The sequence below is a fragment of the Notolepis coatsorum genome (genome assembly GCF_963971535.1).
Source record: "Notolepis coatsorum genome assembly, chromosome: 3".
Taxonomy (NCBI): domain Eukaryota; kingdom Metazoa; phylum Chordata; class Actinopteri; order Aulopiformes; family Paralepididae; genus Notolepis; species Notolepis coatsorum.
In genome coordinates this window covers 169,027,237-169,039,779 of record NC_140167.1, presented here as the reverse complement: position 1 = coordinate 169,039,779, position 12,543 = coordinate 169,027,237, and the positions used below count along the sequence as shown (strand labels likewise).

The 12,543-nt window shown below is 47.4% G+C and overlaps 1 protein-coding gene across 1 annotated transcript in view; it reads left to right on the top strand.

Moving 5' to 3' along the window:
- The window catches only part of csrnp3 (cysteine-serine-rich nuclear protein 3), a gene marked incomplete at both ends in the record, with an annotated part of 46,908 nt that extends 38,610 nt beyond the window's left edge, over positions 1 to 8,298 (top strand). Inside the window, 2 exons of the mRNA XM_084311429.1 lie at positions 4,418 to 4,714; positions 7,228 to 8,298. Coding sequence (XP_084167555.1) covers positions 4,418 to 4,714; positions 7,228 to 8,298 — 1,368 coding nt within the window. The remainder of the gene's footprint in view (positions 1 to 4,417; positions 4,715 to 7,227) is intronic.
- Positions 8,299 to 12,543: the final 4,245 nt, after the last annotated feature.

The following is a 12,543-nucleotide window of genomic DNA, read 5'->3' as shown; positions in this document are numbered from 1 at the left end:
AAGTGTCCTCACTGTAACACAGGGGAAGTGTCCTCGCTGTAACACCAGGGGAAGTGTCCTCGCTGTAACACCAGGGGAAGTGTCCTCGCTGTAACACCACGGGAAGTGTCCTCACTGTAACACCAGGGGAAGTGTCCTCATTGTAACACCAGGGGGAGTGTCCTCACTGTAACACAGGGGAAGTGTCCTCACTGTAACACAGGGGAAGTGTCCTCACTGCAACACCAGGGGAAGTGTCCTCACTGTAACACCAGGGGAAGTGTCCTCACTGTAACACCAGGGGAAGTGTCCTCATTGTAACACCAGGGGGAGTGTCCTCACTGTAACACTAGGGGAAGTGTCCTCGCTGTAACACCAGGGGGAGTGTCCTCGCTGTAACACCAGGGGAAGTGTCCTCGCTGTAACACCAGGGGAAAGGGGAAGTGTCATCACTGTAACACAGGGGAAGTGTCCTCACTGTAACACCAGGGGAAGTGTCCTCACTGTAACACCAGGGGAAGTGTCCTCGCTGTAACACCAGGGGAAGTGTCCTCACTGTAACACCAGGGGAAGTGTCCTCGCTGTAACACCGGGGGGAAGTGTCCTCACTGTAACACCAGGGGAAGTGTCCTCGCTGTAACACGAGGGGGAAGTGTCCTCACTGTAACACCAGGGGAAGTGTCCTCACTGTAACACCAGAGGAAGTGTCCTCGCTGTAACACCAGGGGGAAGTGTCCTCACTGTAACACCAGGGGAAGTGTCCTCACTGTAACACCAGGGGAAGTGTCCTCACTGTAACACGAGGGGGAAGTGTCCTCGCTGTAACACCAGAGGAAGTGTCCTCACTGTAACACAGGGGAAGTGTCCTCACTGTAACACCAGGGGAAGTGTCCTCACTGTAACACCAGGGGAAGTGTCCTCGCTGTAACACAGGGGAAGTGTCCTCACTGTAACACCAGGGGAAGTGTCCTCACTGTAACACAGGGGAAGTGTCCTCACTGTAACACCAGGGGAAGTGTCCTCGCTGTAACACCAGGGGAAGTGTCCTCGCTGTAACACAGGGGAAGTGTCCTCACTGTAACACCAGGGGAAGTGTCCTCGCTGTAACACCAGGGGAAGTGTCCTCACTGTAACACCAGGGGAAGTGTCCTCGCTGTAACACCAGGGGAAGTGTCCTCACTGTAACACCAGGGGAAGTGTCCTCGCTGTAACACCAGGGGAAGTGTCCTCACTGTAACACCAGGGGAAGTGTCCTCGCTGTAACACAGGGGAAGTGTCCTCGCTGTAACACCAGGGGAAGTGTCCTCACTGTAACACCAGGGGAAGTGTCCTCGCTGTAACACCAGGGGGAAGTGTCCTCACTGTAACACGAGGGGGAAGTGTCCTCACTGTAACACGAGGGGGAAGTGTCCTCGCTGTAACACCAGGGGAAGTGTCCTCGCTGTAACACAGGGGAAGTGTCCTCACTGTAACACCAGGGGAAGTGTCATCACTGTAACACCAGGGGAAGTGTCCTCACTGTAACACCAGGGGAAGTGTCCTCGCTGTAACACCAGGGGAAGTGTCCTCGCTGTAACACAGGAGAAGTGTCCTCGCTGTAACACCAGGGGGAGTGTCCTCACTGTAACACCAGGGGAAGTGTCCTCATTGTAACACCAGGGGGAGTGTCCTCACTGTAACACTAGGGGAAGTGTCCTCGCTTTAACACCACGGGAAGTGTCCTCACTGTAACACCAGGGGAAGTGTCCTTGCTGTAACACCAGGGGGAGTGTCCTCGCTGTAACACTAGGGGAAGTGTCCTCGCTGTAACACCACGGGAAGTGTCCTCACTGTAACACTAGGGGAAGTGTCCTCGCTGTAACACCACGGGAAGTGTCCTCACTGTAACACCAGGGGAAGTGTCCTTGCTGTAACACCAGGGGAAGTGTCCTTGCTGTAACACCAGGGGAAGTGTCCTCACTGTAACACGAGGGGGAAGTGTCCTCGCTGTAACACCAGGGGAAGTGTCCTCGCTGTAACACCAGGGGAAGTGTCCTCGCTGTAACACCAGGGGAAGTGTCCTCACTGTAACACAAGGGGAAGTGTCCTCGCTGTAACACCAGGGGGAGTGTCCTCACTGTAACACGAGGGGGAAGTGTCCTCGCTGTAACACCAGGGGAAGTGTCCTCGCTGTAACACCAGGGGAAGTGTCCTCGCTGTAACACCAGGGGAAGTGTCCTCGCTGTAACACCAGGGGAAGTGTCCTCGCTGTAACACCAGGGGGAGTGTCCTCACTGTAACACGAGGGGGAAGTGTCCTCGCTGTAACACCAGGGGAAGTGTCCTCGCTGTAACACCAGGGGAAGTGTCCTCGCTGTAACACCAGGGGGAAGTGTCCTCACTGTAACACCAGGGGAAGTGTCCTCACTGCAACACCAGGGGAAGTGTCCTCGCTGTAACACCAGGGGAAGTGTCCTCGCTGTAACACCAGGGGGAAGTGTCCTCGCTGTAACACCAGGGGGAAGTGTCCTCACTGTAACACCAGGGGGAAGTGTCCTCACTGTACCACCAGGGGAAGTGTCCTCGCTGTAACACGAGGGGGAAGTGTCCTCACTGTAACACCAGGGGAAGTGTCCTCGCTGTAACACCAGGGGAAGTGTCCTCGCTGTAACACCAGGGGAAGTGTCCTCACTGTAACACCAGGGGAAGTGTCCTCACTGTAACACCAGGGGAAGTGTCCTCGCTGTAACACAGGGGAAGTGTCCTCACTGTAACACCAGGGGAAGTGTCCTCGCTGTAACACCAGGGGAAGTGTCCTCACTGTAACACAGGGGAAGTGTCCTCGCTGTAACACCAGGGGAAGTGTCCTCGCTGTAACACCAGGGGAAGTGTCCTCACTGTAACACCAGGGGAAGTGTCCTCGCTGTAACACCAGGGGGAAGTGTCCTCACTGTAACACCAGGGGAAGTGTCCTCACTGTAACACCAGGGGAAGTGTCCTCGCTGTAACACCAGGGGAAGTGTCCTCACTGTAACACCAGGGGAAGTGTCCTCACTGTAACACCAGGGGAAGTGTCCTCGCTGTAACACCAGGGGGAAGTGTCCTCGCTGTAACACCAGGGGGAAGTGTACTTGGACTTGAGCATTGACTGCATTTGGACTCGGAAGTTGCAGACGAGGACTTGTTAATTGATAAATAGTTATTTGTAAAGAAAATGATAAATAGTTATTTGTAAAGAAAATGATATTGTAATAGGTCCTAATCATCTGGCATAAGATATTGATGGCTATATTAATACTGTAACATTATTTAATTTCGTGCAAGGGCACCTACATGCGGATTCACATCGATACCGTCATGTTCAGTACTTAAGATGCCTAAAGAGACGCCCCGAACAGTGGTGGCTGGTGAAAATATTCTAGGTGGGGCTGTGCCATATTCACTCAGTTTCAGTAACTACAGTATATAACCAGACCGGCAAACTGATAAGAGGTGAAAAAGGTGACATGTTTGTAAGGGGTGTGGGGGCATGAAGACAATCGTTGTGATTTTAACATGTAAATGAAGCACTCAGAGAAGAAAATAAAAAGGGAAAAGACAACCTGTATCTGGGTCTGACAGCACTACAATAACATTTTCCTATCATAACACAGAGGCTGAGACTAACTTTTTTTGGTATTGCGCTAACCCTTCCAGAAGCTTTGTGGTCCGGACTTGAACTTTCCATAAATGTGTCTCCATAAATCCATTTTGTTATAATAATAATAATAATAATAATAATAATAATAATAATAATAATAATAATAATAATAATAATAATAATAATAATAATAATAATAATAATAATAATAATAATAATAATAATAATAATAATAATAATAATAATAATAATAATAATAATAATAATAATAATAATAATAATAATAATAATAATAATAATAATAATAATAATAATAATAATAATAATAATAATAATAATAATAACTTGGATTAGACCCAAGGACGTTTTACAAGGCTGTCTTGAAGGAGTCCAAGGATGTGGCAGAGAGGATCTCAGTCAGGAGAGAGAGTTCCAGGGGTGGGTGGAGAGCAGATCCATGTCTGAGGATCACAGCCTCCAGGAGGGGGTGGAGGAGGTCAAATAGGTACTAGGTTTAGTTTAGGTTTATCTTAGTTTAGTACTTAGTACTTAGTACTTAGTTTAGGTTTATCTTTGACCTGAGGCTAAAACTATACCCTTGTCTCTGTCACACTCTGTAAATACATAGCTGAATATGGGGGCACTTTAAGCTGGGGTTCTGGGGGTCCTCCCCCAGGAACAGGAACATTTGAGCGTCAAACCCTTTCCTGCATTCTGGTGTACTTTTATGCACTAATTTGTGCCTTTTCTGCATAAATGTATGTCTTTATTTATGTTATCCCCCCCCCCCCCCCTCCCTCTCTATCTATCTTGTTCCCAGCTGACTAAGAACGGCACGGTGGAGTCGGAGGAGGCCAACACGCTCACGGCGGAGGACATCTCGGACGACGACATCGACCTGGACAACACAGAGGTGGATGAGTACTTCTTCCTGCAGCCGCTCACCACCAAGAAGCGCCGGGCACTGCTGCGCTCCTCCGGCGTGAAGAAGATCGACGTGGAGGAGAAGCACGAGCTGCGCTCCATCAGGGTGTCCCGGGAGGACTGCGGCTGCGACTGCAGGGTCTTCTGTGACCCAGAGACCTGCGCCTGCAGCGTGGCGGGGATCAAGTGCCAGGTAACTAGGGCTGACCTCGACTAGGATTTGTATAGTCGACTTCGATTGGTCGAAATGTGCCGATAGTCGACAACCCACCCAATGCATTTTTTATCATTCCATTTGGGCTGTGGGGGGTGCTTAATGTCTGAAGGAGTTGACTGAAGGCTTCTTGTCCTCTGCAAAAGCATTCAATTGGTCCACTGATGGATACATCTTGATATTTGTGTAGTCTAGTGTGTTTATTAGATGGGTGAAATCCTCTTTCAGTGCCTCTGTGCCCGTTTTCTTAGGCAGTTAGCCTCTGGCATGCGCACCATTAGCGTTAGCCAGGCTTCTAGGCCTCTTTGCTTTTGGAAAGAATGATAAAAAAAAATATTTCAATATATTTCTTTTGCATTCGACTAAGAGGTTGGCAGTCGACTACGGCTCCTTTCGACCGATAGTCGACTATTCGACTAATCGGGGACAGCCCTACAGGTAACAAGAGAACAACTACGATGCAGGTTCCTGCGCTCGGATGCCTAAAGGCTGTGATCACAGCCTAACCTTCTCTCCCCTCGTGAACCAATGTGGTTCTTGAATAGTATAGTTTAGATATACTGTAGCAAGTATAGCATAAGGATATAGAGTAAAAACTGTATATTGTATAGTAGTGTACATAGGACCCAGTGCCTTAAATCCGTAGCTAACATTGTATTGCACTCAGGACTTTAGCATGTCTATTTTATCATGCCTATTTTGATGTCTATTTTATTACCCGTTTATTATGTCTATTTTATTATTAGTATTATTGCACAATCAAAGCGGGCATGGCCACCCACATTTCACTGTATGCCCTGGTATGTATGTGACAAATAAACCTCTTGAATCTTGAACACTGTTGAGGAAATTCCCCATATTAACACTTTGAGTGCCGACGACGTGTATTGTCGTCTTATCATGCCCCCCGTTGAGTGCCGACGTGATTTGTCGTTTGATTTTTTTATTAGCAATCTGAATTCATATTTCATCAACCGAGTCTCCCGTTGGTACAGCAGACCCTCTAGGAGCTCAGATGGGAAAATACCGCCCCCTATTGTCTATCCCTGTGTAACTGCAGGCCATTCGATTATACTGCTGGATCTGTGGACTGTGCTGGCAAGCCGTCTGATGAACATCGAAGTGATCGCAAGAAGGAAAGCAGCGTGGAATATATATTTACAGCAGCCAATAATCAATCAATAAACGCGATCGATATTTGGAATGGCGATCAGGAATTGGAATAATCTTTTGAGAACATCTGATCTAAGGTAAGGAGTCTGTTACCAGTTTTAGGATAATCAGAGCTGTATTCACTGAGATATCAGCATGTGCCGTGTGTGTGTGATGTTGAGGAAATGAGAGAATAGATTTTTCAGCCCGCTTCTATAGCGTGCATAAGTACACATATACTATCGATAATCTAGCGTTTATTTGAAAACGATTCATAAATAGGCCGACAAATGACAACGTGTCTAGTGTATTCGAGAATATTCCAATAAATGCCGGAATCTTAAAATTTTCCGAAAATGTTCGAGAGAACGATAGCTTTTCGAAAGGCTATAAAAAGGATATGAACCGATTAAAAAACAATCCGTTTAGACTGCAAACAAGTCATTGATAAGCGACGGGCAGATTAGACACATAGCCATAATTTAAAACATAGATTATGCGTTTTTAACGCTAACATTGAAGTGGATGATGGCATTCAAGGGGGTAAAAAGGTAAACAGGGCCGGCACTGATAGTGTGATGAATGAATGTAGATAGTCAAATATAGACTTGGTTAAACACAGGTTTATTATCAGAGGTATAGACACCGGCCCCAGGAGAGTCCAGTCAGACGTGGCTTTTTATAGTCAAGAGAGAAGGGTTATGAGGAGGGGGGGGGGGGGGAACATGGGTTGGGGGCTGGATGGGGCTGAAGGTGTGAGACGTCTGTCTCCGGGATGGGAGAGGATCCGTGAGGGGGGGATCATTATCCTGTAACACCAGGGGAAGTGTCCTTGCTGTAACACCAGGGGAAGTGTCCTTGCTGTAACACCAGGGGAAGTGTTCTCAGTGTAACACCAGGGGAAGTGTCCTTGCTGTAACATACATGTTGAGCAGCAGCCAAACATGCATGTCAGCAAAAATAAACACAGAAATGTGTCCAGATGCTTCTCAGTAAACATTGGTAAAAGGCGCAAGTTAATATCAAATTAACTTTGAGATGCGCCCCTAGAAGCAAATTAACTTCCCTTATGAAATACAGCATCATAGGAAAGGTCAAGGTCAGATGTATTTATATAGCACATTAAAAAACAACCGAGGTTCACCAAGGTTCTGCACAAAAGTACTGTAAATACAATACTAATACAAATACAACACAAGATGTACAATTTACACAAACAATACAAATACAATATCAAATGTGAAACACGGATGTACGACTCAACCTGAATGAAAAGTTCACCTTAATGAATTCAACTCAACTCCAATGTTTCATCTTGTGAACCGTTATGTTTCCTCTAGGTTGACCGCATGTCCTTCCCGTGTGGCTGTACAAAGGAAGGCTGTAGCAACGCAGCGGGGAGGGTGGAGTTCAACCCCATCCGCGTCCGGACCCACTTCCTGCACACCATCATGAAGCTGGAGCTGGAGAAGAGTCGCGAGCAGCAGCAAGCCTCCCCCGCCAACGGTTACCACGGCGAGACCAATGGCCTGGGCAACGGCCTCGTCCAATCCCAGCACGGCTTGGAGTACCCCCTGTCCGATGCCGTGCCGCAGACCGCCATCATGCACCTGCCGATGGCGGACGACATGGACGAGACGCTGGACGACGAGGATGAGGACGAGGAGGAGAACGAGGAAGACGAGGAGGACGAGGAGGACAGCAGCAGCGTTTGCAGCGGCCTGTCCGACTCCAGCACCCAGAGCTTAGCCAACAGCGACTCCGAGGAAGAGGAGGACGAGGAGGAGGACGCGGAGGAGGAGAAATCGGAGGACGGGGTGCCCCTGTCCTCGGTGTTGTGTTACTCCGACAACGGAAACACGTACTTAATTAACGCGTCTTCAGCCAGTTACTATCAGCCGGGGAACTCCAGCACCCTCTCCACCGGCGGCGGCTCTGCCAGCCAGGCCAGTGAACCCTACGGAGAGGCCTTAGCGTTCCAAGACCCGGTCAGCAGCGCCAGCGGCACCGCGCCCCAAGGGCCGTTCGGCGTATCCGCCGAACAGTACGAGGACTACCCCGGGCGCGCCGACGCAGCTAACCGCCACTTTGCTCTCGCCAACGGCACGCTGGTCTCCGTCTCGCCTGTGGCCTGCTGCGCGCCTGAACAGGAAAAGAAGGTTCTGTCCAAAGTAGCCTTTGTGGAGCCGCCGCCCGGGCCTCAGAACCAGACCCAGATAGACTTCCAGAAGTACCTCTCGGAACAGAACAACAACACGCAGGGTTCCTATGGCAGCAATAGCACTTGTTCAGCGGCAGAGCAGCCCCAGATGGAGGCCGGAGTTAACAGTCTTTCTGAAGCGCCCTCTTTAGCTGAGAATACTAAGAACCTTCCATTACCTGACCATTACCCAGATGTCGCAGCCGTTTAGTGAAACCTTTCTTAAGTGTTCTTTCATTCTGTGTCTTTACTTGAGATCAATCCTCCCCAAGACCAAGTGGTATTTCAAGGGAACATATTCATTGCCTTTTACAGTATATGACCTTACATTTTCAAAAAGCTATTTGCAGAATGATAGTGCATCTTCATCGGTATCCGCTGAGGTCTCCGTGATTGACCATTATTCACAGACCATTTAGCTCTTATGTCATTCTGGTTGTGGGGGGGGGCAGGGTGAAAAGGAACCCAACCTGATCATGACATACGAGAGCAAAATGGCCACTGTGTGAATACGGTCAATGGAAAATGCTTTAGAGCATTTCTCCCATTTGAAGGTTTCATAACCGTAGTATTTCAACCTGCAAGATGGGAACATTTAATACATCTCACACACACAAAATGTTATGCTGTGCAATGTATCTTGTAATTTCAGATGTAAAGTTCTAGTTTTAAGCAGATATTGTACTGTAGATGGAACTTTTCTATGTCTACTAAATGTGTCAAATGTGCAAAAAAAAGAAGGTTTATCGTTAGTTTATTTATTGGTTCTGAATTCTGTGTATACTTATATACTGTAAATGTTTTGATAATGATACGCATGCCATTTCTTTTTTGTTGGGGGGGGGGGGGGGGGCAGTTCTGAAGAATTTAACATGGGTTTATAAAAACGAACTAAAAACAAAACATGTATCTATACATAATGTAAATTTTACATCTTTCTTTCTTTCCTCCTTTCTTTCTTTCTTTCTTTCTTTCTTTCCTTCTTTCTTTCGTCACTTGTGATCCGTACTTTTCTACGGTTTGGAAAACAAAGCATGACTTAAACTTGTTATTTGTGTCTTTGGGGGGGAAAAACTGTCAGGAGAGCCTAGATCTGGTCCTAGATCTGGTCCAGGACATTCAAGTCAAAAATAATCCACAGCGTTTGCACTTTTGTGTGTCGGGGTCCGGTGATATGCAGATGACGTGATGATATGATACATATACTTGAACAGCGGTACCTGGTTGGGACGCTCCGCCTTTCGTTATCGTTTGCTCCCAGAATGAGGCGGTTACGAAGTGTCACCACATAACTTTAATGGTCTACATATTTATTCTTGTCAAACATCGATGGTGTATACAGGGATATACTAAATCAGCACTTTTACACATCTCCGGGAGCATAATCGTATAAGTGAAGCGATACGTTCAAAGATTCCGCCCGTTATCGCTAGCAGTAAATCTTCAAACGGGGCTTTGGTTGAAACGGCACGAGCACCTGCTCTCCCATCCAAATTACATGCACTGTAGATATACGGTTTGATTGACCTTAGCCTCTTTCAATAATTCATAACTGAAGTTCACTCGTGACGAGTTGTATTACATTTTTGAGTGCAGGGTGGGAAGGTGGGAGGAGGAGGTCTAACATCGAAATACTCAATTATGACAACTTCAGTGTCTATTTGTACGGTAGTAATTCTCCCGATACTTGTTGCCATACAGTATGGCATGATGCCAGAGCTCATTGGCCAAGGTTTGTCATCTAACGATAATCACCTGCTAGTCGATTTACAATCACCTACGACCAAGATGTCTGCGATCAAATACTACGAATTAGCTAGTATGTTTCTTGGAATGTTTTCTCTGAATTCTAGAACCCCACGGCTTTCAGTGGCCAGAACCCATCATCATTCAGACCGATCTCGCTTAAAATATGCAAATAATGTACTGACCAACCACAGGCAAAAGGTTTTTCCTGTGGTCGAGATTAGTACTTTATTTATGTTTTCTGACGAGACAGTGTTACAGCATCATTAGAATAGTTGGTTCTCAAAACGATGTTGTCCACGTTAAGGCGTTAATCGGGACGCTTATTCAGACCTGTAACAATGTTGGGTTTCGAGTCATTTGAGCGTCGAGTGCAATAGTTTCAAGGCTATTCCATGGTTATTCTCTAACATAAGTAACTCCTACCGTTAAACGGAATTGCAAATGGGTTGCGGGGGCAACATCTGTTTGATGAAACATTGCTTGTTCACAAAAAAAAGGGGGGGGACATTAAAGGTTGACAATCAAAGCTTGAGATCAAATAGAGAATTCATATTTCAATTGATACCTGACTAAGTCCTGAGAGCCATTGAAAATGATGAAGCAGATGAGGAAAATAAAAGCAGTATGATTTGCCAAAAAGCTGTAAATAACCTTATAACACTCCATATCCTGGAGACTAGCTGTAGGGGACCAGGACCGGTCAGAGCCCTGGAGACTAGCTGTAGGAGACCAGGACCGGTCAGAGCCCTGGAGACTAGCTATAGGGGACCAGGACCGGTCAGGACAGAACCCTGGAGACTAGCTGTAGGAGACCAGGGCCGGTCAGAGCCCTGGAGACTAGTTGTAGGGGACCAGGGCCGGTCAGAGCCCTGGAGACTAGCTGTAGGGGACCAGGGCCGGTCAGAGCCCTGGAGACTAGCTGTAGGGGATCTGGACCGGTCAGAGCCCTGGAGACTAGCTATAGGAGACCAGGGCATGTTGGGACAGAGCCCTGGAGACTAGCTGTAGGAGACCAGGACCGATCAGGACAGAACCCTGGAGACTAGCTGTAGGAGACCAGGACCGGTCAGGACAGAACCCTGGAAACTAGCTGTAGGAGACCAGGACCGGTCAGGACAGAACCCTGGAGACTACATTTACATTAGTCATTTAGCTGACGCTTTTATCCAAAGCGACTTACAAGTTCTGTACGACAAGCCATCAGGAAGGGCACAACTCTATCAGCTGAGTAACAATGTTCATCAAAGTGTTGAGTGCTACAGTGTAGGTTAGTTTATTAGGACAAGTGCATGACAGTATGGTTAGTTTTTTTTTTTTTTTTTTTTTCAGATAATGGTTGAAGAAGTGCGTCTTTAGTCGACGGCGAAAGATTGGACGTGTTTCGGCTGTCCTAACTGGGGTGGGTAGTTCATTCCACCATTGTGGGGCAAGGACTGAGAATAGGTGACTTCTCTTTGATGACCCTCCCGGAGCTTGGATAGGAGTAGGTCTGAGGCGGCCAGAAGATGCAGAGCGTAGGGGTCTTGAGGGTGTGTAGTTAGAGACCATTGACCGGAGGTAGGCGGGAGCAGTTCCCTTTGCCGCACGGTATGCTAGGTCGAGGGCCTTGAAGCGGATTCGTGCAGCAATGGGGAGCCAGTGCAGGTCCCTAAGAAGTGGGGTGACATGGGCCGACTTCGGTAGGGGACCAGGGCCGGTCAGGGGACCAGGGCCGGTCAGAACCCTGGAGACTAGCTGTAGGGGACCAGGACTGGTCAGAGCCCTGGAGACTAGCTGTAGGAGACCAGGGCCGGTTGGGACAGAGCCCTGGAGACTAGCTGTAGAAGACCAGGACCAACACCTCTTCATGACGTGACGGACATCGGGATGAATCTAAAGTGAATGCCCGTTGCTGTGTTCAACGCCTCATATCGAAATTGCAATTTAGGGACTGCAATAATTCAGCGCATATATTTACTACTGAAATACCTTGCTGAAGTTCTCCACCTTGAGCTATCCGCTCTTGCATGAATAACAATATTTCCGCCCCTCTCCTAAGCTTGCAAACGGACCTAATCCAGAGCCCCGTCCTCTTTTCGGGGATCCTCCAACCGCGTCCCTTGACGGTTGCCATTGGAGGATGAAGAAAAGAGGTTGGGGCTTGAGATAGGTCAATATATCGGAACGGTCAGTCAGTGCTGGAGTGATACTGTATGCGACCATGTATAGCTTGCCGTCTGTACTGGTCTGCAAACAAACACTAGCGGGGACGCCTCACGTCAGTGGTCAAATAAAGTGCGCAGACTGCTTTCAGCCAATCGGTGCCGTTCTAAGGCGGCCTATGAGACAGAATCGGTGTGCCAAAGCATTATGAGAAGGCTAGATAACAGTGACATTGCATCCAGTTAAGTGATTCTGCTGTGTTTTGCGTTTTTCCAGTATTTATTATGAATGATATATTGAAATGTGTATTTATTGTGGTTTACTGAAACAGTCTGTATTGGGTAAAATAAGTGCTTCTCTTGTCTTAAAGCTGTCCTCTGTTCCATGCTGGTTGTGAGTTCTATAATATAATGGCTTCATGTGCCTGATCTATTTACTTTGGTTCTATTTCTTACTCTGTGAAACTGCATAGGTTTTGCACAAAAATTTTCTAAATGTTTCAGTGTGTTTTGGTTTCTAACTGTAGATAAAGTTCACTTTACGTTGAGTTGTTTCCTTTTTAACA